Raw genomic sequence first — 26,898 nt, 5'->3', positions numbered from 1 at the left:
TAACGGGCTTTCCATGGGCTGGCCCGCCACCTTTTGACCAAGTCAAATGGGCCGGCCTTTTCATAGGAATGGGCCTCTGTTGGATCGTGCCACATGTCGACATATCATAGGCGCCTTCGGTCCAATGAGTGGATGACATCTGTCCCAACGGTGAGCCGACACGTGTTTCCTCCAGCCAATGATGATTTTACACATGGAAAATCCCAATTGGTCGGGGTTGTTAACAGGTTATCGGATCCAAAACCGGACCCGATAGCTTAATGACGTTCCATTACGGTGGATGCCACGTGTCGGTCACCCTTGACGAAAGTACTTATGTGACGCGCGATTTATCGTCATGGAAGTGGACACTTCCGTGATGATAATTTTGGTAATGTCATGGAACACTTCTATGACAACATAGGTATGACTATCTTGATTCTGTCATAAAATCGTCATGGATGTACATGCATGACAGAAAACGTGACCTACTGTGACAAACACGTATCATCACGGAAGTGTATTTTTTTTTGTAGTGTGATGGAGTCGTACTCGCGGCAATTCAAATCGCGGAAGATCCGATCTAGTGCCGAACGGACGGCGCCTCCATGTTCAACACACGTACAGCCCGGGGACGTCTCCTCCTTGATCCGGCAAGGGGGGAGGAGAAGTTAAGGGAGAGCTCCGGCAGCACGACAGCGTGGTGGTGGAGCTTGCGGTTTTCCTGCTGGGCTTCGCTAAGCTCTACGGAGGAGGAGAAGGTGTTGGAGGAGGGAGGGGCTGCGCCAGGGGAAGGGTATGGTAGCCCTCCCACCCCCCACTATTTGTAGGGGAAGGGGAGAGGGGGCCTCCCCCCTAGAACCCATCTACAAGGGGGGCGGCGGCCAAGGGGGGGACTTGCCCCCCAAGTTTGGTGGGAGGCGCCCCCACCTCAACCTGGTAGTCGGGTCGGGTATCACCGGGTCGACCCCAACCAAACCCATGCCTGAGTTCGCTATCGGGCAGAGGACCCACCCACGACCCTACCCATGGGTTACAACTCGGACCCATGCCCGAACCCGGCGGGTCACCCAACCCTATCGGGCACCCATCGGGCACGCATGCAATAGAGCACACATACAGCAACCTGCTATATTTATAGCCTTCCTGCTGCTCCGTTCCTTGCTACCTTAGCGAGGTGGTACTAATTCACCTATGTGAAGCGGATGCACCAGCGTGAGCGTGTGTGTAGCTAGTCTTATTTACATGGGCCGATAGAAAAGGAAAGGCCTATAAAAAGGAGCGGCAAGGGCCTGCTACTGCATGCTACTAGTACTAGTGGGTTGTCTGATCAAAGTGGGCTGTCTGATCTACTAAATCAAAGTGGGCTGTCTAATCTACTAAATCAAAGTGGGCTGTGTATTGAGTGGCTAGCAAATGGCAGCAGTGAGCCATATTTGTCTAGAAAAAGCTGTGAGCCATATGTAGCATACAGAAACAATGGGGTAGTGCGACACCAGGTGACTAGTTTAGGCCTTTTTTTATACCGAGACACACATGTCAGTTAATCGGGCGACCCATCGGGTGACCCACGGGCAGGACTTTATGCCCATACCCTACCCATGACTAATCGGGTTACCCATCGGGCTTACCCATGGGTGAAAATGACGACCCATACCCTACCCATTAGGGTCGGGTGCCCATGGGCGCGCTTGCCCATGGGTCGGATTGCCGGGTTGACCCCCACCCCTAGGGTTTCCAACCCTAGGCGCCTTGGGCCCTTGAGGGGTGGCGCACCAGCCAACTAGGGGGCTGGTCCCACCCTTGTTCAGCCTATTAAGTCCCCCAGGGCGGGTGGCCCCACCCGGTGGACCCCCGGACACCTTTCGGTGGTCCCGGTACAATACCAATAACCCCCGAAACTATTTCAGTGATTGAAACTGGACTTCCCATATATAAATCTTTACCTCCGGACCATTCCGGAACTCCTCCTGACGTCCGGGATCTCATCCGGGACTCCGAACAACCTTCAACAACCACATACAATTTCCCATAACAACTCTAGCGTCACCGAACCTTAAGTGTGTAGACCCTACGGGTTCGGGAACTATGCAGACATGACCGAGACATCTCTCCGGCCAATAACCAACGGCGGGATCTGGATACTCATGTTGGTTCCCACATGTTCCACGATGATCTCATCGGATGAACCACGATGTCGAGGATTCAATCAACCTCGTATACAATTCCCTTTGTTCGCCGGTATGTTACTTGCCCGATATCCGATCGCCAGTATCCCCATACCTCGTTCAATCTCGTTACCAGCAAGTCTCTTTACTCATTCCGTAATGCATGATCCCGTGACTAACTCCTTAGTCACATTGAGCTCATTATGATGATGCATTACCGAGTGGGCCTAGAGATACCTCTCCGTCATACGGAGTGACAAATCCCAGTCTTGATTCGTGTCAACCCAACAGACACTTTCGGAGATGCCTGTAGTGCACCTTTATAGCCACTCAGTTACGTTGTGACGTTTGGTACACCCAAAGCACTCCTACGGTATTTGGGAGTTGCACAATCTCATGGTCTAAGGAAATGATACTTGACATTAGAAAAGCTCTTAGCAAACAAACTACACGATCTTGTGCTATGCTTAGGATTAGGTCTTGTCCATCACATCATTCTTCTAATGATGTGATCCCGTTATCAACGACATCCAATGTCCATGGTCAGGAAACCACAACCATCTATTGATCAACGAGCTAGTCAACTAGAGGCTTACTAGGGACATATTACGGTCTATGTATTCACACATGTATTACGGTTTCCGGTTAATACAATTACAGCATGAACAACAGACAATTATCATGAACAAGGAAATATAATAATAACCATTTTATTATTGCCTCTAGGGCATATTTCCAACACAAAGAACATCAGAGGTAATAAAAAATTACAACCAACTCTATGGACCACCTAGCAACAACTACAAACAATTGAGTGAGCCGAAGGCCTGCCGCCCTCATCGCCCGTCCCTCACCGGAGCCGGGCAAACCATGTTCTAGTAGACAGTCGGGAAGTCATCGTGTTAAGTCACCATGGGACCAACACGCAATCATTGCCGATGACAAAAGTCATAGACTGGAAGGATCAAACCTGTAAACACCCAAACTAAGAAGAATGAAGACCAGATCCAAACAGATCCACCAAAGACCAGTACCGACCGCAAGATCCGACGAAGACACACCTCCACACGCCCTCCATCGCCGCTAGACGCAACGTTGGGACAGGGATGGAACATGGGAGACATTATTCCTACTGAGAGACATCATCGCCGACACGAAGCCTCAACCAAGACGTTGAACCTAACAAAAATGAGAAAATGAGTGTCCATAATTTCACAGAGTATACAATCACAGTTATGAAAATGTAGTAGAAGATTCTAAAATAAAACATAAGTGCTTTATCACACCTTTGTAGCGTTTCTTCATTTGTGTAGCAGATGAGCTGGCAGCTCATTTTTTTTGGAACCGGCAGCTTATTTATTTTATTTTTTTGTGACAAAAATTTCTAATCTATTCATCAATTGTCAAGGTAGTATAAAGTAGTGGCAGAGCTTCATGGGGGCCAACATCGGCCATGGCCCCAAGCTCACAAGAAAACATGTACATACTTCTTTGTATTTGGCATATTTTCCATTAAAATCAGCTAAAATAATTATGTTTGCCCCCTCCTCTAGCCCATGCCCTCCCCCTCCCCAATAATTTCGGCTCAAGCTCCGCCACTGGTACAAATAACACCAAAAGTAAAAATACATTCAGATCCGTAGACCACTTAGCGATGACTACAAAGCACTGGAGCGAGCCAAAGACGCGCCGCCGTCATCATTCCTCTCTCGTCGAAGTCGGGCAACTCATCTTGACGTATATACTCCCTCCATCCCACAATGTAGTGTGCCCGCGCTTCTCGAGATCCAAATTTGATCGTAAATTCAACAAACGAGACTGATTGCGGCGGGAACAAAAATTATAGGGTTATTTAAATCTATGCCCCTCATCTCTTAGTTGTGCTCACTTTTCCCCATTCATTAACTTTTTACTCACTTTTCCCCATGACTCAAAATTTTTGCCTTCACATTTTCCTCACTTTTGCCCCTGAAAAAATGCTCAAAACCAAGGCAAAATGAGCGAGTGGGGAAAACTGAGCACAACTAAGGAATTGGGGGCACAGATGGAATAAGCCCAAAATTATATCACCGAATTCATATCGAAAATACGAATTCAGCGGTATAACTTTTGCTCCCGCCGTAGTCGGTCTCGTTGATTAAATTTGTGGTCTCATCGGAAAGCGCGGACGCACTACACTATGGAATGAAGGGAATAGAATATAGAAAAAGGAAACAAAATAGCTCACGTTTAGTTGCCATATAATTCTCGTTTCTTAAGACGTTGGTCATAATGCTGATTGTAATTGGTTGACACCGGAAAAATTGCTAACTATATATACAAGGCAATATTAGAGAAAAAATAAATAAACTCGATCAAGAATAAAAATAATGGCATAAATCATTCAGTCGATAACATTGGATAAATAATTGAACTGCCACATATGGGTTGTGTGACGGTGGTGATGTCCCCTAATAGAAATAATGTCTTCCACGTTGATCCATGTCTCAATGGTGCGTCTACCATCATATGAGGTGTATGAAGGTGTGTCTCTGTGTATCTCGCGTGATTCAGTCGGTGCTGGCCTTCAATGGATTTGTTTGGATTCAGACTTTGGTATTCTATCTAGATCCTTTCGATCTACACTTATTTTCATGAGCGACGGTTGTTGTTCTAGTGACGGTTTGTTGTTCTGGTGTAGTGGTCCTATGGGTCCCTAACATGACAACTTTTGATTGTCTAATACAACAAAGTTTGCCCGACTTCAGTGAGGGATGAGTCATTACGGTGACACGTCTTTGACTCGCTCCGGTGCTCGTAGTCGTGCCTAGGTGGTCCATGAACTTGGTTGTAATTTTTGCTATAGTGTTCTCTATACTACCATGGCAAGATGATGAATAGATTGCAAGTTTCTTCGGGGAAAAAACCGAGTTATTCTATTTACAAGTTTATAGAAAAAAAGATTATAGTGTCGACATCAAACATCGAACTATAAAATTTCTGATCCAATTGTAGAAATGAAATTGCCAAATGATAAAGGAAATAGGTATAATTCACGGCCCACTTTACATTAATCTTTGTAGTTGGTCTTATTTTATTTTCTCGAGATTTGTCTGAAATCTGGGATTTAAAATTTTGCACCATTGTAGATACGTGTTGTATCTAAATCTAGACAAAGTTTCACAAACAAAAATATCTTTAAGAAGACAAAGAGTTTTTATAGAATGAATAGAAATTTTTTATGAAGATACGTTCTGAGACGAAAACAGTTTCTTTTTTCCGAGAAAGAGAAGAAAGAGATTCCACCCAATCCAGGAGCCCACGGTCAGGTCGGTGCGTCACGGCGCCCGAAACTTGGAACCCTAATGCGATGGGCTGCGACCCGTGAGCCCATTAAAGCGTCTCCCGCAACACCTCCGCCACGCCGTCGCCCAGATCTGCTGCGTCTTGCTCGGCCTTGGCGCTTCTTGGGCCGAGCCCTCGCTGGTCCGTCCGGAACGCCGCCGCCACCACCACCTCCTCCTCCCTCCTTCCTGTGAGTTCTCCAAACCTTTCCAAATCCCCTCTCTGTAGCGCCCGTCGTCTTGCGCGGCCAGGAGCTCACATTCGTCCAGGATTTGTCAGTCTAGGGCACAAGTTTTGCCGGTGCGCTCATGGCCCAGTGTGTTGCCAGTTCCAGAATCCCCTCGCTACCGGCGTCGGTTCTGCGGCCGGGTTGTTCTTGTTCGTGGTTAAGGGACTTGGGAGTGTTCGTGCCTTCTTTTTCGTCCGAGCAGCAAGATTTGTACTAGTTCGTTATCTCGGAGACGCCATGGTGGCTGGGGCTTTGTTTGGGGATCTGATCTGTGGACAGGTGCCTGTTACGGCGCAGCCGCGTAGGCAGAGTTGCTGTGTTTGCTTCTACTACTACTCCCTCCGTCCCCTGAAAATAAGATGTTATTACAACCGCTCGTTGTAATAGCATCTTGTATTATCGGACGGAGGGAGTACATAATTTCATTTGTAACCTTTTGCGACTGCATTCGTACGTATGAGCTAGAAGATAATCTTTGCTGCCGGAAGAACCGTAGCTAGTATGCACGCCATGCTTTCAGGCCTGGATAATTGGACCGCACAAGTTTAGTTATCCAAGCTAACTCAATGTACATACACATGAATTTGAAGTTTTACGTTTCAGGTTTCACTAACTAACCCCTTCTTGCACCTTAACTGAAGTAGATGTTCACATTCACACGGAAACCAGGAAAACTGAGCTGTTGTACTAATATTCAAGAACTGAGTTGTGGCTAACAAACTTCTCTGTCAGTTAGATAGGGAATAAAGCTGCCAACTATGTTTTTTGCATCGGTCATTAGGGAGAGATTTAATTAAATAGGGAACTGATATGCTCGATCAAGATACTTTTAATGTATATAAGGCACACTTTGAGCATTTTGACCGAGATAGGCTAGCAACATAAACTCATTCTGAAAGAAATCAGATTAATTACTGAATATTGTTTTAATATTTCTACAGTCATTCTTGCGAATGTAAAATGTGAATATAAACCAGGTGTATCTTGCAAACTTGCGGGAGTGGGTTTTGCTTTCATTAATTATATTGGGGCCAAACATATTTTAGATTAATTATATTGATCCTCAAGAAATGTTTATGAGTCTAAAAAAATAAATGTACTAGTTCTTAATGATCGGGGCCAAACATATTTTAGATTAAATATATTGGTTGCTTTCATTGTACACACTTAGACATATAAATTATGCGTATCACCTTTATCTAGTGTTTGATTGATCATAAATTAACACCAATGAGCTCCATCTTGTACAAATCTGGAAGTTCATTTGAGTTGTGGTCTACTTACTCCAGTTATACCTTAATCTTGTTTCCTGTTATGATTCCTTTAGAAAATTTATTGATCCGCTTCCAGTGTTTTCCTGGCTCGCAATAGATCCTCCTTTTCCGTTTGATTTTCAATGATATATTCACACTTGTGTTGTCTCTATATGCATTATACCGACAGAGCCTTGCTAGGAGAAATAGTGATGACTGAAAATGTTATCATCATATTCAAACTTGTTTTAGTTTTTTTGTTCTGCTTGAAATCTCAGACATTCAGTTTGAAGCAGAGTAATTTTTGTTGCACTGGAAACTGTCTTACAGAAGCTATGTAAGATCTCGTTTGGCTGTCTGTGATGTTTAAATCTAAGTTGAGTTATTTTAGCCTTATTTATGATATGATCCAAGTGATCTGATTTGACTACATTAGATCTGACATGATTTTATTTGATCAATCATTCCAAATTGTCAGGCTTTTGGGTTTGATCAAGATACTCTTTCTCAGCATGGGTGAACCAAAGAGCAATGACAATGCAATGGTGCATGATGGGGAGATGACTGTCAGTAACAAGATGATCAGTAGCAGTGAAATTGTTCATTACCGTGAGATGCTCCATGGTGACATTATGGTTCAAGAGAGCGAGATAGTCCATGGTGACGAGATGGTGATCAATGGTAATGAGATGGTCCACGGTAATGAGATGATCCACAGTAGTGAGATGGTCCACGGTAATGGGATGGTCCATGGTAGTGAGATGATCCACAGTAATGAGATGGTTCAAGTTAATGCCATGATCCATAGTAATGAGATGGCTCAAGTTAACAACATGGTCAATGGTGATGAGATGGCCCATGGTAATCCATTGGTCTGTGCTGGTGTGAGCCCACCAACCTCATCAAGACGCCGGAAAAAGAAGTCACCAGTCTGGGAGCACTTCACCATTCAACATGTGCCTGGGGATAAGAGATGCCGAATTGCATGCTGCAACCTATGCAAGGGAACCTTTGCATATAGTTCTGGCGCAAAAATTGCAGGTACTAGTCATCTCAAAAGGCACATTATACAGGGTTCATGTCCTGTTATCAAAAACCAAGAGAGGGAACTGGCATTGCCTTTAGCAGAAGTGGCTGACAATGATGGTGAGGGTACCATAGAACGCCCTTCTAAGAGGCGTTACAGGCGAAATGGCTCTGCAAACGCTACATTTGATCAAGAACGTAGCAGCTTGTATCTGGCAAAGCTCATCATTTTGCATGACTACCCACTTCATATTGTTCAACAGCCAGCCTTCAGCGCTCTTATTGGTAGTCTGCAACCGTGTTTCAAGTTGTCAGACGTTGATGCAATGGAGGGAGAAGTGTATGCTGTTTATCTGAAAGAAAAACACAACCTACTGCAAGCATTAAGCACTATGCCTGGAAGGATGAGCCTCACCGTAGGATTATGGATAACTAGTCAGACTCTTGGCTATGTGTCAATTGCGGGGCAGTTTATTGACACGGAGTGGAGAGTGCATCGAAGAGTGCTTAATTTCATGATGGTTGCTTCTCCTCATTCGCAGGATGCACTTGCTGAAGCTATCAGCAGAAGCCTTTTTGACTGGGGCATGAGGGAGAAGCTACTCGCCATCACATTGGATAACGATTGCCCATCTCATGATATCTACAGTGCAAACCTGAGAGATCATCTTTCCAATAAGAACGGCGTCATGCTTAAGGGCCAGCTATTTGTTGTAAGGTGCTATGCACATATCCTGAATGCAGCTGCACAGGATGTGATAGCTTCAGTCCATGGCGTCATCTCTGGTATCCGTGAAAGCATAAAGTTCATAAAAGCCTCTGATAGTCACGACGAAAAGTTTGCTGAGATTGCTCTGCAGCTGGAGATCCCTGGTACCAAGACCCTTTGTCTGGATGTTACAACCCAGTGGGACACCACCTATCTGATGCTCTTGGCTGCCCTGGATTATAGGCAGGCTTTCACTATACTAGAAACATGTGATGATAACTATAATGAAGCACCTTCAGCCGAGGACTGGAAAAAAGTTGAGGCTGCCAGCAATTATTTGAAGCTGCTCTATGACTCCGCTCATAGCGTCATGGCAGTAGAGAACCCAACTTCAGACATCTTTTTCCATGAAGCCTGGAAACTTCAGCTAGAGCTGGCAAATGCCGCAGCACATGAAGATCCAGTTGTCAGCAGCATTGCTAGAGATGTGCACGAGAGTTTTGACAAATACTGGAAAGATTGCAACCTCGTGTTAGCCGTCGCTGTTGTGATGGATCCGCGTTTTAAGATGAAGCTTGTTGAGTTCAGTTACTCGAAAATTTATGGTGTTGAGGCAGCAAAGTATGTTAAGGTGGTGAATGATTCAGCGCATGAGCTTTACAAGGAGTATGTAGCACAGCCACCGGTCTATGTTGAACAATCCGCCAGCGGGAACAATACTCAAACAACTCCACCTTCCACCGGTGATGGTCTTCAAGACTTCGACATGTATCTTTCCGAGATTGCTACAACCCAGCCCTCAAAATCTGAACTGGAGCAGTACCTGGAAGAATCCCTGACGCCACGTAGTATCCAAGAGTTTGACATTCTCAACTGGTGGAAGCTTAACACGCTCAGGTTTCCAACACTCTCGAAGATGGCACGTGATGTCTTGGCCATTCCGGTGTCCACAGTGACCACGGTTGGCTCTATATTTTCCGCAGTAACAGGAAGCCGCATGCTCGATGACTATAGAAGCTCGCTTCGTCCTGAAATCGTGGAGGCACTTGTTTGCGCCAAAGACTGGCTTCCACATTCACCGCCTGCCTCGCAGACACCGACTCCTGCAATGCAGTAGGTCCTGCTGAAGCATGCATTCGTGATATGATCTCGTAACTGTAGGCTTGTTTCAGGGAGAGTTTGTGAATTGGCTGGTGGTCTGTTTCAGCAATTCTGTTTGTCCCCAGGTAGAACTTAACTAGCGGAGTTATTCTATCGACATGAGAATTTGTTGTTTTCATGTGCTTTACAACATTTACTTCAACATGGTTATTTTTAGTTATTTATGTGTTTTCTCTCGAGATGCATATACTTATCTGGAAATATCCATACAATTGTTTTAATTATATATGATGCTCTACCTCTCTACAATGACCGGTATATACAGGCTTATTCTTTTCTTGTGATTCTCTAATTTGATTGTGTACATACATATTCCTGATACCATGTAAAAGATTTTAAATTGCAAGAGAACTGCAAAAAAAAATGCTTCAGTTATGTTGGTGGGATATGCATGCATATCTTCGGCTTCAATTATGTTAGTGTGATATGCTACCTAGGTGCTCGTTAATATCAAGTTGGTTGGGTTGAAGTGCTGCAATACGAAATGGTCATATTTCACTTTTGTAATCTGTTCGGGTTTTCTGTTAACACATGCCATTTGTAATCTGCTCTTTTGTTCTGAAATTCCAAAACAATTAACCTGATTTATATGGGTGAATTTATTTCCAGTCATCAAATTAAAACATCACAAGATGGGAGTAGTAACCAAAGCACTGACACGTGCATAAGCAAGATCGAGGCCGGAACTCAAACAGCAATCAGCACACACGGTTGCAATCAAATTGAACTACATCCGAGCACGCACTGCAGTATAATTATTTTTGATTGATTGCCATCAGAAATGCTAAATCAAGCCAAGGGTAGCCGGCCCGGCCGGAGCCGCCTCTTCAGTCGTCAGTAGCATCGTGCTGGCCACCGGCCGACATCACGTCACAGAGCTGCAGCACCGACATGTCGCCGGGCGCCTCGTACACGGACTTGAGGAACAAGACGCCCTCCCAGACGCCGTGGCCGGAGCCCATGGGCAGGAACCTCACCAGCCAGCCGTGGCCGGGCGCGGAGACCATCACCTTGCCGTTGCCCCCGGCCCCGGAGAGGGAACAGGGTGGACACCACCGCGGAGCCGCCCGGCGGAAGGCGACGCGGCCTGGCCGAAATGCAAGGAAAGAGTAGTGAAACTGCATCGTCTTTTCCACGCCATGGCCATGCATCGGGATCGGGTAGTGTCTAGCCATTTTCGTCTCTAGGCAGTTTCCTTTTCCTCCCCAGCTCCACGTTACTACTCCTTACTACGAGCGGCAACTTCTTCGCGGTGCAACGGCCGGCCAGTAGGGCAGTAGGTGTACCTTGCTACAAATGAGAATTAGCATGTGCAATTGGATCAAAACTGATGGAATGAAACAAGAGCGACCACATGCGAGTCTTAACTGTCTAATTTTTTAAGCAGGAGTACAGGGGCCGATGCCTTCTCAGGCTAGTGTGTACGCATATAGTCCGCGATGTTCTGTTGGACATAAAGTAGCGGAAGGTAAAGAAGGCCAGCATGGCACATTGTGCTTGCTTGGTTGGTCGTTATAAATGGGTCATGAGGCCCTGTGCAATTATTTATTCAAAGCAAGCATCAAGAGGCGCAAAATCTGGGTGAACTTCTAGTATTTGAAATCTTGGTCGTCCTTGAGGGACATACCTTTCGTATCTTTTGGATAAATCACACTCCTCTTGTCTAGTGTGCTTCACACCTGAAGTCGGAACCATTTCATCCAAAGGCGCATCTCGGCGTAGAAGATGAGTATTGAAAAATAAATAATGAATCATAATAATCATCAGCAGGCATAACTCTCTGGACTGAAAAGCGACATGGTCAAGAAAAATCTATTAAACTCGTGAATAGAGAAATATTGGCTTTCTTTTTTTATATATGTAGCAAATTCTCCCTCATTCATTTGAGTTTGCAAGCTTTTGCCAGATTCTCTAGCTGCACATTCATCTACATGATTAGTCGCCGAGACAACAAGTACGCATGTATCTTTTGCCTCGTTTCAAAAAAAAAAAATTAGTTCTTTTTGGTGTGTTACCTGAAGCTCCATGCACCGTACTGCAGTTCAGTTTGTATTCTGCAACAGTAGGATTTTTTGCAGCCGTGTCAGGGCAAGTCAGATGGGCGTCCTGATGGCCAGATGGGGAGCGGCGTACTCTGGGTCACCACTTGAATTATGGAGAAAGAAGGCCACGCAAGATCCATACATCATTGTTGATGCATGTTAAACCTCCATAACAACAGGAGCCGCCGTGATGATCGGCTGCAGCGTATCACGCGGTGAGGATGTGTCCACCATGCTCAGTGGAGTTCAGGGATGCATTCCATTGGGGCGGTCGTGGAGATTGTCCTTGCGAACACATGCAGCCGCCGTCGTGGCTGTCGTTGCGATGCATGCTGCGGCCTTGATTAGGGCTTGGAAGGGAGAAGACGGGGAGCAGGAAATTAGGAGAGCTGGTTCCCCCAAGGGGTTATTAGCAAATTAGCACACATAACCGAGAGCTGGTGCGGGTGTGTTTTTGCAGTTTCTATTGCTTTTGATCCAGTCCATGAGATCTTGATCGGCTGGCCAAGGAGCCGCGGATACAGGGATGCATGACCGACCACGGATGCACTTGATACGACGCCTATATATAAAGTGGGACGAAAGCCTTTTTTGATAACATGGAGAGGACAAGAAGGCCGTCGCAGGAGGCTGGCACACTGAATGGTTTGTCAAGCCGGGCGACGGTGTGGAGCTGGGCGGCGGCAGCGGCCCGGTGGTCGAAGGCGGTGATGTCATGGTGGCTGGTATTGCTATTGCACGATAATGCAGAGAAGATGGTGAGGGCAGGTTGGCGGGCGTGGTGGGCGAGGAAGCGGCCGTTGGAGGTGGCGCAGCGCCAGGCACGGCGAACGGCAGCAGAGGAGGGATTTGGGGTCGAGGCGGACGAGGATCTCCCACAGGACGATGTCATCTAGGAGGCCGTGGAGGAGAGGCGTCGCTGCTGCTGCCGTGGCATCCCCCGCCATGGTCGCCGGCTGTGGCTGACTGGCTGGTGCTGGTGGGTGGTTGCGGTGGAGGGGAGGTGGGAGTGGAGTGGAGTGTTAGGTCTTTCGGCAGATTCATCTACAAGTTCCTTCGTGAAGTAAGGAGTGTGACTTGAGCTGGGCTGGGGCGCTGGGTTCGGCCCACATTCGTGTACAAGTTCCTTCTTCTAAGTGAAAAAGAATCAATAGTACTAGTTCAATAATAACTACTCCAGAAAAATAAGTTCAGTAACAACACAAAAGGAATCTTTTTTTTTTTTTGCAATGGAACACAAAAGGAATTTCAAGGCCACGGAAGGACTACCTTCGTGAAGTAACGACGCATAACAAAAATGAGTGTGCACAATTGTTTTGTCAGACCTGATACGTGTTGTGAATTATAACATGTGAGCAGTAGCTATAAGTGTTTTTTAAACAAAAGGGATTTTCTTCTTCAAGGAGAGCAAAAATCATTACATCTATAGGCATTCATAGGTAGAGTTGAGTTTGAGCGAGTTGAAACAGGCTCAACTCAATTTATACTGAACTTCTGAATGAAGCTCAAGGTTGAGCTGTAGAAAGTATCTCGTGCTCAACTTCTAGTGATCTTGAGCTAATTTTGAGCTAAAAGGGATGATTAAAATTTTAATAATCAAAGGCAAAACTTTTAACAAGATAGGTCACATCACAACATGAGAAACCATTATAAAATATTTTTCCAATCATAACAATGATGAGATAAATTATGGGTGCCTCTAATTCTCTTATAACTCCTACACCATTTGATTTTACATGAAGATTCATGTTGTTTTTTGTCTTCTTTTTATTTTATTTTATTAATCAAAAGATATAGGAGTTAGATGAGACATAGTTAATTCTTATCTAGATGAGAAGTAGCAAACCCTGTAAATTACATCAAGGTAGTTTGACTTGTTCTTTTCTCAACTGAAAATTAGTACTCCCTTCGTTCAGGTGCATAGAGCGTCTAATAAAAAACTAGTATTCCAAATATATAAGTCACCATGTGTGGAAAGAGATCATTAATTTTTCTTATGCATGCTGCTATTTATATTGACTAACACATTAAATAAGATTTGCATGTTGCTCTTTAGTAATTAATGACATGGGAAACCAACGTAGTGATTGGCTCCTCCCAATTTTCCAAGTGGGCAAGAAGTCATTATTGCCATTGATTTATGGTGTAATATCCTCCATCCAATCTCCATGTACTTGTGTTGCGATGCACCTCCTTAGATGCCCTATGCACCAGGACAGAGGGAGTACTTAATAGCAACATGTCATAGATGAACTAGCAAGAAAAGAGAACGAAGGTGCATCCACTCTCAAACATGAAGATATTTTGTAGTTGAGCCCTTTAAACCAGAAGAGAGGGAGTAATATCTACACCGTGGATCCTTAATGCAGACATGTCCACGATTATAAGGTATGTGCCTCAACAACGACGAGATTTGAAATGCTCGAAGGTCATAGATTTTACGCCTCTTGATTCTTGCTTCGTATAAATAAATGCAGTGCCGCATAATCCATTTAAAACGACCAATCAAACAAGCACAATGCGCCATGCCATCCTACTTTACCTTCAGTGACTTTATAGTCAGCAGGACATCATGTATGCTCGGAGAACAGACACACATTTCTCAATGATTCGGCCACTAGTGGCATGGTTAAATTTTGTTGGCTCTTACTACTGAGCATATATAGAAACAGAATGTTAACTGAACTTCCAGTACATTCTCTGTTTTACTGGAATTTCTGGTACATTGTTAGCATTAAGTCATTAACACGAACCCGTCAGCTGAGTAAGATCTTTCACTGAATAAGACCAAGAGCAGTAAATTGGAGTGGGCACACATTGTTATGGAACGGATCACACAGTAAGTATTACAATACTGTCAACTGTCGCCATGACTAAAATTGTAATATAACTGAGTTACACGAAAAAACAAAAAACCCGTCATCTTTCTGAAAGAAAAGGGAGATATAAATCAGAATAAGTGTTACAGTCTCGAGCAGTGTTTTAGTCTTGTTTCTGCTCTTATATCCTCCCTGCAGTCTCTTGTAAGTTTTTTTTTCCGTGTTTGGTTCATAATCACCTGAGCAAATTTAATCTTCAGAAACAAATAACACATCGAGACCATTTTGTCAAATAAAAAGGAAAAAGAGAGAGAGCAAGGTTACAATCTTGAGCAGTCATATATAGATATGAAAACTTTCACAACACTCAAGGATGTGTTAAATAATGGGGTTTTTATCAGTTTTGCCACCGGCTGTCTAACGCTACTCAGTTTTGCCACTAAACATTTTCACTACTCAAAAATGCCACTGTTCTGTTAGATCAAGCTCAAAAAGACCATTTTTCACCGTTACCGTTTGGTCAATACACGTTGACTGAAGTTAGATGACGAAACTACCCCTATCCCATTTGTAAGGGGCGCATGAGAAAAAAAGAACAAAACTTGGGAGGCTGGGGATTCAAACCCAAGACCACACGGTACAGAAGCGCACGAGCTAACCAACTAAGCTAAGGAGGTGTTCTAATGTAGAAGCAGATATATGCCTTATATGATCATATGCAATAATATTCCAACACAGCAACGTCTCGTATATTTTCTTGTTCCTAGCTAATTGAACTTGGGTTTGAAAGTTAGTATGGACAACACATCTGCATGAGCGGCTGGCCGGCTGGAAGAATCTGTCTGGTACTAGTAGACATAAACAAATGAGGCAGACCGCCACGCCCAAATTTTTTGACGGTCACATACTAATTGACAGAAACAACACATGACAGCACGATCACATGGTATTCTAAATTTCTCTGAAAATTTCAGCATGGTTGCTGCCCATTTTTCTGAAAACGACACAAACACAAAGTGGTTCACAGACATAAATAAGGTTCGAAATATCAACTTGTTGTTTTTTCAGCACACACAAATCAGGTTCACAAACATAAATAAGGTTCAATAACATCCACCTGGTCGAAATATAAAGGTCCAAATTCTCAAACATGCATAAGGTTGAAAGGAAACATGTCCAGGTTCACAAGCAAAAGGTCACGATCACACAAACTTCACATATGTAGCTTCTTTTTGCTTCTTGTATTTTTAGCAGGACTGTCTGGTAGTTCCGCATTTGCAATTCGAATATGCATGGGAGACGAAACAAATCCACTTGCAGGTCCATCGGTTGTGGTACAAACTTCATTTTGCATGTCCTTCCTTTTCCTAGTGTTCTTCACACTTGTTTTCTTCACACTTGTTTTCTTCACACTTGTTTTCTTCACACTTTTCTTTGAGCTGTACAGAAGTTAGTCATGTTGCAAAAAAGAATGAAAATAGATGTTGAAAATACATATAGAAAAGCACATGTTCTTTTGATGTTACCTAGCAGAACTTGCAACCATTGATAGTTCAGGGTCGCCTTCTCCTGCCACAAAAGGGGCTTCCCTAGCTTGGAGGTCAGCCTCATCTTCTCCAAATGCTGGGTCAACTGGATTTGTGCACAATCTGGCAATGTGCCCGAAGCCTCCGCATCGCTTGCACTTCCTTTTCCTAGCGCCCACGCCAGCACCTTCAGCACTAGATCTAATTCTAGACTTCCTTGGTCGGCCTATTGGCCTGCTCAACACTAGAGCATGTAGTTTGAAGCCAGGGTCAACAATGTCCTATTGTTGCTTGCCTACCATTGCAGGTATGTTGTCCGCATACGCAGCCTTAAATTTTGCAACGGAGTAGAACTCATGTACATATGATTCAATTTCTGATACTGGACCTCGTAGTGAAGTAATAAAGTACAGGGCATGGATACATGGCAAACCCTTGACCTGCCATTGCCTGCAGCTACATGTTTCCTTTGCGATGTCAACAGGGTACCTCCATTCCCTATTCTCTTTGTCCACTGCAGTAATTTCTGCCTCAACATCACTATGTCTAATTACCATCATCATCAGCCCTGAAAAGAACACAAAACATTAATTATTGAATTGAGTTGTTATGAAATTAATCAATTGAAAGAGTACAACATATTTACCTTTGGATTTGGCATGCAGTGCCTTTATCACACTTGGTATTATGAGATGGCCAAGCCATTTTTCTAATGCTATCCTCATCCGCAGATCAAACTTCTCCATTATCATCTGCCTAATCTTGTCCAACATGTCGACAATAAGAAGAGACTTAACTTTTCTGACTTTGCTATTAAATGACTCTGCGAGGTTGTTATTGACGTAGTCAACCTTGCATATTTCATTAAACTTGCTTCTATACCATATCTTTGTGTGGTGTTCAGCCATATATTATTGGACACTCTTCTTAGCAAGGATTTGTTTCATATGCCAGTTGTGCTTTCTAGAGCTGAAAGTTAAGCTTGCAGCCCAAAGATTATCATCATAGACCTTGCCCTTGTATTTTTTTCGAAAATTTGCAGCAAGATGCCTCATACACTCCCTATGCTCCACTCCAGGCCACACTTGTTCTACTGCTGTCTCTAAACCTTTGCAAGCGTCAGTGTGTATGACTAGTCCTTCAGGATGCCCAATAAGCCCACGCAGATTTTGAAGAAACCAAGCCCAACTTTTAGATGATTCTGTCTCTAGCACCCCATATGCAACAGGGTAAAGCCAATTACGGCCATCAATGGCACAAGCAGAAGCTAGTTGCCCTTTGAATCTCCCATTTAGTGCAGTTGAGTCTACGGCCAAGTATGGTCAACATCCATTTAAAAAGCCTTGCCAACATGCCTTGAATGAAACAAACACCCTCCTAAAGCATTCCTTCTCCCTCACCTTTCCTTTGATCTTGTACTGCACAGTTTCTTTGTCTATTTCCACTACACTACCAGGAGAACACTTCTCCACCTCAGCCTTGAAACTGTAGAGACGATGGAAGCTATCTTCCCATTTTCCACTAATCATATCCATTGCTTTGTCCTTACCACGAGATACACGCATGTATGGCACCGTGAAGTGGTACTTCTCATGGATCTTCTCTTGAAGAGCAGTAGGGCCAATATCTGGGTTCTTTCTCACCCACTCCAGCACAACATCAGCAACCCACCTGCTCTTTGCCGGCTTGAACTTCTCACTTCTCAGCTTAGTTGGGCATGTATGAGAGAAAGGACACACCTTGATCTGTAGGAAACAACAAAATCAGTTAGTATGTTGCTAGTATGTTAAACTTGCCACATTTGTATAGTTACCAGTTCCACAAAATAAAGGGTACAATAAACAAATCAATTAGATGTTAGCAAGTTATACCTGAAATATTGTGCTATTCCTCATATAAGAGCCATGAATTCTCCACTTACACCTCTTATATGCACAACTTGCTCTCAGCCTCTTAGAATCACTCTTTTCGACTGTATAGTCAAATTCACGTTTAATTGCAAACGTAGAAAGTGCATTCTTGCAGTCCAACAAAGAGGGGAATACCGAGCCTTCTGTAAATAATGGATTCTCCTTGTTATATACTACAACAGGTTTGTCCTCCTCCTCCTCTTCCTCTTCATCAACTAAACCCATGTCTCTATTCTCTTCTTCCTCTTCAGTGTCAGTGGATTCATATGCTGGAGGATTATCTTCCTCTTCCATATCTGCCGAATCATCTTCTTTGGTAGACTTCTTGACTAAGTCTGGATACTGCCGCTCATCATCATTATCCGAGAGAATAGCATCATCAGGTATAGCATCATCGGTTATGTCTCTATTAGCATCATCAACACTATTAGACTGCCTGACTCCCTGTATGTTGACTATATCAACATCAACTGCCTGACTCCCTGTATGTTGACTCTCACTGTAACAAGGTTGTGTAGGTGGATTATGGCTAGGTGTGCTAGGAGTTTGGGATTTTTGAAGAACCTCAATTTGCATAGATATTTTCTTTGAATCTTGATGTTTTCCAAACGTCAAAGCTGCATCATCATCACATACAACAGCAACCCATTTATTCTGCTCCCTGTCATAGTACTTCAACTCAACGTAATCACGCCACCCCCATGGATAGGTATCACACAGTTTGTGCAGCAATGTTTTGTGTGTGATACTAGGTTCTACGAATAGATGAAAATCAAAGCCGCCAACATATCGCTTGAGACCATCGCTATTCTCACAGCTTGTTTCCATCCTAACTGTCAGCATACAAGCAGTATCCGCATCCATCCTGACCATCAGGAACACAAGACCAAATTGCATGCGATTATCAGTAAGGCAAAGTCAGCTACTACATATTATACATACAAATTTCGACCTCTACAAGTTATATTGAACCACACACGCACACTGAGAATTAGTACACTCACAATGCAGGAATTTCAGAGCCTATGTCATGCTGGGGCGTCCTGTGGCCGAGGCAACCCTCTGATTCGGTCGTGTTGTTCGTCGCCACTGCCGTGGAACAACTGCCCTTCAAGACTCGGGAGGAGCTGCGGAGTATGGCGGGAGAAGCGCCAGAGCTGCCTGCCTCCGGTGGCGGTGCCCGTCGGGAGGAAGAGCCAAAGTTGCGGTGGGTGGAGGCACTTTGGCGGGAGGCACCGCGGCTGCGGCGAGTGGGGGCGCGCCGGAGCTGGGTGGGCAGCCCGGCGACCGGCGGTGCCAGGTGAGGAGTTTGGCAGGCGGCGGCGGTGGCTGGGGATATTTGGTTCCGATCCTACTGGGGAAACTGCCAGGAACAGATCGGTAAAAGATTAGATAAGGGTTCTGTTTAGTTAGGTTTGGATATCTGCATATGAAACGTATATCTCCTAACAAAACTAAGTGCTTGCCAGGGTCAGTTGGTTAGCTCGCGTGCTGTGCAGCCTGTGCTCTCCGGTTCGATCCCCCATCCTCCCAAATTTAATTATCTTTTTCTCATGCGCCCCTTACAAATGGGATAGGGGTAGTTTCGTCATCTACCTTCAGTCAACATGCATTGACCAGACGGTAACGATGAAAAATGGCATTTCTGAGTTTGTGTCTAACGGAACAGTGGCATTTTTGATTAGTGAAAACATTTAATGGCAAAACTGAGTAGCATTAGACAGCCGATGGCAAAACTGATAAAAACCCATAATAATGAAGTGCTATGTATTGTTCGTCGCCTTTTAAAATCTCAAGACACACTATAATCTCTTAACAGGGGCCTAACAGGTCACTGTTCTACTAGATACTAACCATAAAGATCAAAGGAGACAAGGTCACAAGGTGTGTAGTGTACCTTTAAAACAAGGCAAGCAAGTATAAAAAGCAGTTACCTGGTCATGCCTTCGTGATTGATACAACCAGCATAACTAGCGGGTTTCCGGCAACTTCTTCCTTCAAGCTGCCCGGCTGGCTCCATCGCTGCTCCATGCACGCCATGAATTCATCCATGACATTCCCAAAATGTTGGACAATTATCGGCTCAAATACAGCTCCCATCATACTTGCGAACATACTTGGGACCATGAGTGCATTGTCCACACCGCTTCAGGGGTCGTGCACCCACATCTCACTGATCGAAAACGAACCTTCTTCTTGGATGATCACCCTCAGCTCTTCATCGAAAGGTCCATGCATTGGCATATAGAAAGAATTGAACTTTGCTTTGTCGATCACACCCTACCGATGATGCCAAAAGACCACAGATATCAAATAGCCATGTGTTGGTTAGAAAATCACATAATGCTATGTTAGAAAAGTAAGGTCGCGTACCTCTATGGCCATGACACGTAAAATCTGAGCCAAGGTTTCCCAGAGGTGATAAAATTCGGAAGCAAGTTCATCGGAACGCCTCCCTGGAAGAGAAATAACCATCCGACCTCCTGGAACCAATTCTTTGGCTCTTAGCTTGAGGAAAAGTGTGAAATCTTTCCTGAACTGTTGTGCATAAGCCTCAAAGACGATAGGGAGCGTTTGAAGCTTAGCATGCTCATATATGTCATACGCCGAGATCTTGTTACTAGTAAGCACTTCAAGAGTCTGCAAAGATAAGGTTTTGCTTATGAATCCAAAAGTAATGGAACAAATCAACCCATCGAGCAGCATCAAACTCACACCCTTTGAGAGCCAATGCAGGCTGTTGGATGAGCAGACAAGATGCAAGGAGGCACTAGTGAAGAGCCTCTCGTAAAATGACCCTGGTGCGACACCGCTCACGACAACAGGGTCATTTCCTTGATGGAGCGTGATCAGGCTCTTCATCACCGTGTTGAAGTCGTTGTGGGGGAGGTCGTTGAGGAGCACACACACTTCTGATGGTGACTGTACGAACTGAAGGCTGTCAAACGAGATATGTACTAGGAGATAGATGAGATAGATAGCCGCATGGTTGGTATAAATCCTGTATTCAATTGTAACTAGACTTCTTATCTCCTATAAGTCTTCTCCCTCAAGTCATGTATCTCCAACAACTTGTGCACATATCAGGGACTCGCAATCCCCTATATAACACGTACCACGTCCCCCTCGAAGGGTAAGACGTTTCTGCTCCGCACATGGTATACAGAGCCTCCTCTTCCAATCTCATCTAGCCTCGCTCATCGCCATTAGTGCCCTAGCCATGTCTTCCTTCGGCTCCTCCCACCCAAACCTCAACCAACAGGTCACGGAGAAGCTTACCCGCACGAACTATGTTCTGTGGCGCGTCCAGATCGTGTCGTAGCTGCGGGGCGCCGGTGGCTTCGGCTATGCCGACGGAACCACACAGGAGCCGGCCTGACTCCTCGTCAGCAAGGACAAAGACGGGAAGGAGTCATCGACGCCCAACCCTCTCCACCCAATCTGGGTACGGGAGGACCAGCAGGTTCTTGGTTACCTGCTCAACAATCTGTCCAAGGAGGTCCTCATGCAGGTGACCGCGATCACCACGTCTCCCGTGCTTTGGGATGCTCTAGCCAGCATGTTCTCGTCACAGTCCCTCAGCCGGGTGAACAACATCCGCACGGCCCTCATCAACGCGCAGAAGGGGAACCAATCCATCGCCACCTACTTCGCCCACATGCGCGGCCTCGCAGACGAACTCGCCGCGGCCGGCAAGCCTCTGCAGGACGACGATCTTATCTCCTACATCCTCCATGGGTTGGACATGGATTACCACCCCCTGGTGTCTGCCCTCGACGCCCGCACCACGCTGGTCTCCCTCGACGAGCTCTTCTCCATGATGAGCAACTTCGACCAGTGCGTGGCGCTCTTCCAGTCTTCAGGTGGCTTTAAGTCGTCGGCCAACGCAACCTTCCGTGGGCGCGGCGGCGGAGGCTCCTCTCATCAGCGTGGCTCACCTCGCACCAGGGGAAAGACCTCGGGCGGGGGACACGGCAACAGCACTCGCGGCGGCGGACGACCCTCTTCTGGCAACAACAGGGGCCGTTGCGGTGGCTCTACCCGGTCACGACCGGATGCACCTCGCTGCCAAATCTATGGCAAGCTAGGGCATACGGCCAAAGACTGCTGGTACCGCTACGGCGACGACGACTCCTCCCAAGACGAGGACAAACTTGTTGCTGCTGCGGATGGCTCCTACAGGATCGACACCAACTGGTACGTTGACAGTGGCGCCACCAACCACATCACCAATGAACTTGAAAAGGTGACCATGAAGGAAAAATATCGCGGCCAGGATCAAATCCACACAGCTAGTGGTGAAGGTATGAGGATAAACCACATTGGTCACTCATTTTTTCTTACCCCCCTAAGAAAAATTCATCTTAAGAAAATCTTGCATGTCCCTAGTGCCAACAAAGGCCTTCTTTCTGTTCATAGAATTGCTCTTGATAATCACGTTTTTCTTGAATTTCATCCATATTTCTTTTTGATTAAGGATCAGGCCACAAAGAGAATCTTCTATTGTGGTAGATGTGTTCGAGGGCTTTACCCGTTGATTCCGGAGCGCACAATATTCAATAAACAAGCTTTTGGTGTTGTCAAACTCTCATCAACACGATGGCACGATTGTTTAGGACATGCTTCTTTTGCTTTAGTTGAAAAACTTCTTAGGAAAAATAAGCTCCCGTATGTTGGTGAGCGCAATGTTGAAACTATTTGTGATTCTTGTCAGCGAGCTAAAAGTCATCAGCTCCCCTATCCAATTTCTACTAGTGTGTCTACTCAACAATTGCAATTGATTTTTTCCGATGTTTGGGGACCGGCCCCTAGCTCTTTTGTTAGGCACACTTACTACGTAAGCTTTATTGATGACTACAATAAGTTTTCATGGATCTATCTTCTTAAGAAAAGATCTGACATTTTCCAAGTGTTCAAAAACTTTCAAGCACTTGTTGAGCATAAATTTGATTCCAAAATCATAGTTGTTCAGTCTGACTGGGAAGGGGAATACTAGAAGTTGAACTCCTTCTTCCAAACCCTTGGCATCTCACACCATGTGTCATGCCCCCATGCTCACCAACAAAATAGCTCAGCTGAACGCAAACACCGTCACATTGTTGAGGTTGGCCTTGCTCTCCTAGCTCACGCGTCCATGCCCTTAAAGTTTTGGGACGAACCGTTTCTTACTGCTGTTCATATTATCAACATGCTCCCTAGTCATGTTATAAATAACAAAACTCCAGTAGAACGCCTTCTTCATGTCAAACCTGACTATTCCACTCTTCGTCTGTTTGGGTGTGCGTGCTGGCCTAACCTACGCCCATACAACAAGCGCAAGCTAATGTTTCGGTCAATCCAATGTGCTTTTCTTGGGTACAGTGCCCAACACAAAGGTGTGAAATGCCTTGACATCTCCACTGGTCGAGTCTATATATCACGTGATGTGGTCTTTGATGAGACCAAGTTCCCCTTTTCAGATCTTCACCCAAATGTCGGTGCTCTACTTCAAAAAGAAATTCTTTTGCTTCCTCCAAATCTCTCCGGTTATGATCAAGGGGGCGTTGATAATTGTCCTGATCATATGTTGGCTAACCCTCTTGCGCATGAGTCATCTAATGATGTTACAGGAGCACCAAACTTCGGAAACAGAGAAGAAAACGGCGAAGAAATCAACTCAAACGGTGAAGACATCCATCCAGATGGGCTTCATCGCATGTGTCATGGCGTGGGGAGCATATCTCCCTCGGGATCGGAGCTGCAGACGCCCAGGCGATCGCCTCCGGGATCCGTGCCAGCCGCCAGCCACACGCCTGCGCCAGACGGGCCAGACGCACCAGGCGCGGTCGGTCGCATGGGCCCCAGCAGCCCGCCGCATGACGCGTGGCCCCTCCTGACAGGGCGAGACGCGCCCTCCAGCCCGCGCCAGTCTCCCGCTGCCACGCGGCAGTTCGACGGTGGCCCGGACCGCGCGCGCTTCGTGGACCAGCCTATCTGTTACAAGAGGCGTGTCCTCACGCGTTAGGCGGATGTGAGGCCAGCTCCTGACTCAGACGGGCCCGCGCAATCACGAGCTCATGATGAGCCCATCGGCAGCTCCGGATCGTCTGCGGCACCTTCCTTACCATTGCCTCGAGCTGTTGCCACAGAAAATCCTGTGCACCAGGAACCGACAGTGGCGGGCAGATCTTCCTCGGGCCCCGCTGCTGATCTGGCCCCTGCGGGATCTTCTGTGGCTGCTGATTCCGCTGGATCCCCAGAGCGCCGCACAAGACTACAACAAGGTGTGATTCAACCAAAAAATTACAAACACATAACCAAATATGGTCTAGTTTGTTCCACAAGTGAACCAGGTGAGCCCAACACAATTGAAGAGGCTCTCGGTGATGAAAAGTGGAAAAAGGCAATGCTAGAAGAATATAAGGCTCTTGAGAAAAACAAGACATGGCACTTGGTTCCTCCAAAGCAAGGTAAAAACCTCATTGACTTCAAGTGGGTATTCAGAATTAAGAGAAAGTCTCACAGAACCATTGATCATTATAAGGCTAGACTAGTTGCAAAAGGCTTCAAACAACGGTATGACATAGACTACGAGGATACTTTTAGTTCAGTTGTAAAAGCTGCTACCATTCGTCTTGTATTGTCTATTGCTTTTTCCAGGGGACGGAGCCTTCGACAACTAGATGTACATAACGCGTTTCTCCATGGTGTTTTGGAAGAGGAAGTGTACATGAAACAACCTCCTGGGTTTGAAAGCAAACATATACCTTCTTATGTGTGCAACTTGGATAAAGCATTATATGGACTGAAACAAGCTCCAAGGGCATTGGTATTCCCGTCTCAGTAAAAAGATGCAGACACTTGGCTTTGTTCCTTCCAAATATGACACCTCCTTGTTCATTTATAACAAGTTCAACACCTCCATGTTTGTTCTTATATATGTTGATGATATTATCATCACAAGCTCATCTGATGAGGCAATATCAGGACTCCTGAAGGATTTAGGTGCTGAATTCGCTCTCAAGGATCTAGGGGAACTACATTACTTCCTAGGAATTGAGGTGAAGCAGCACAAGGATGGGCTACATCTCTCTCAAGAAAAATATGCAACAGATTTGGTAAGGAAGGTAGGCTTGCAAGGTTGTAAGCCCACACCTGCTCCTCTCTCTAGTATAGAAAAATTGTCTCTTACAGAAGGAACACTTTTGAGTTCAGAGGATAGTACAAAATACAGAAGTCTTGTAGATGCACTTCAATACTTAACATTGACCAAGCCAGACATTTCTTTTGCTGTCAACAAAGTATGTCAGTTCCTACATGCACCCACTACAGTTCACTTGACTGCAGCCAAGCGCATTGTCAGATATGTCAAGTATACTTTGAATGTTGGTCTAAATTTCAGCAAGTCACCCTCTACTCTTGTCAGTGCCTTTTCTGATTCAAATTGGGCAGGATGTTTGGATGACAAACGCTCAACTGGTGACTTTGCAGTATTTTTTGGACCCAATCTTATATCATGGTGTGCCAGAAAACAAGTCGCAGTTTCCAAGTCCAGCACTGAAGCAGAATACAAGGCTTTGGCCAATGCAACACCAGAAATCATATGGGTACAGTCTATCTTGAAGGAGTTAGGTGTGAAAAGCTCTCAAGCTCCATGCTTATGGTGTGATAACCTTGGTGCCACCTATCTGTCTGCAAACCCAATATTTCTTGCCAGAACAAAACACATTGAAATAGATTTTCATTTTGTCAGAGAAAGAGTTGCTGATAAACTCTTGGACATTCGTTTCATTCATTCACGGGATCAAGTGGCAGATGGGTTTACAAAAGCTTTGCCTACAAGGAGTTTCGAAGACTTCAAGCATAATCTCAACTTGATGAAGTTGTGATTAAGGGAGGGTGTCAAACGAGATATGTACTAGGAGATAGATGAGATAGATAGCCGCATGGTTGGTTTAAATCCTGTATTCAGCTGTAACTAGACTTCTTATCTCATATACGCCTTCTCCCTCAAGTCATGTATCTTCAACAACTTGTACGCGTATCAGGGACTTGCAATCCCCTATATAACACGTACCACGTCCCCCTCGAAGGGCAAGACGTTTCTGCTCCGCACAAAGGCAATGATTGTGTATAGCCTGGACAGCTGTTGACACCAGTGTTAGAGCGTTTGGGCCAGAGGAGCAACCCAGATCGGCGACCACCATCTTCGTTGGCAACATGGTGGTGGTGGTGGTGCTGCTGCTGCTGCATAAGTCAAGGATGGCTGCTTCTATCAGGGGTCTCATCTTGTTCTGTTCAACACTCTGCAGTCAAGTTGTAGTTCGTCAGAAAAATCTAGCCTATCTCTTGGCTCAATGGTGTGATTGGTGTCCTTAACTTCCTCATTTCTTGTTGATCAATCAATAATATAAGCTAGGTATGAAACACTTCCGATCGATAATCCAAGTGTCAAAGACATATAAGAGAACTAACTGAAACAAGAGAAGACACCTGAGCACTGGAGTTGCGATCATAGCTTGTTTCCTCTTGTCCTTGATTCGTATGCAGCATCTGTTTGGAGGCCATGGCTTTGCTTGAAGCAATCTAGGCTGAACTCCTGATCTTGAATCTGCAGCAAGCAGATTAGGGAGGCAAGGTACCAGACATTTAATACTTAATTTTTCTATGCTCAACTAGCATCTGTTTTCTAGGCCTGTGGCTACTTAATGGGGGCAGTAGCAAGTCAGCGTGCTTTGTTATTTTAATCTAGTTAAAAGGTTGGCCAGCCAAC

At 45.2% G+C, this 26,898-nt stretch overlaps 1 protein-coding gene and 1 pseudogene across 1 annotated transcript; one reads left to right on the top strand and one right to left on the bottom strand.

The window, feature by feature from the left end:
- Positions 1-5,572: 5,572 nt before the first annotated feature.
- On the top strand, positions 5,573-10,034 carry LOC119325293 (zinc finger BED domain-containing protein RICESLEEPER 2-like). The gene is made up of 2 exons (XM_037599043.1): positions 5,573-5,661; positions 7,432-10,034. Exon 2 carries the CDS (start codon positions 7,466-7,468, stop codon positions 9,803-9,805), a length of 2,340 nt encoding a protein of 779 aa, XP_037454940.1. The 5' UTR covers positions 5,573-5,661; positions 7,432-7,465; the 3' UTR covers positions 9,806-10,034.
- Positions 10,035-20,084: 10,050 nt separating this feature from the next.
- On the bottom strand, positions 20,085-26,693 carry LOC119323629 (annotated as a pseudogene).
- Positions 26,694-26,898: the final 205 nt, after the last annotated feature.

The sequence above is a fragment of the Triticum dicoccoides genome, chromosome 6B (assembly GCF_002162155.2).
Source record: "Triticum dicoccoides isolate Atlit2015 ecotype Zavitan chromosome 6B, WEW_v2.0, whole genome shotgun sequence".
In the NCBI taxonomy this organism is placed as follows: domain Eukaryota; kingdom Viridiplantae; phylum Streptophyta; class Magnoliopsida; order Poales; family Poaceae; genus Triticum; species Triticum dicoccoides.
The sequence above is the reverse complement of the archived record's forward strand: the minus strand, read 5'-3'. Positions and strand labels throughout refer to the sequence as shown.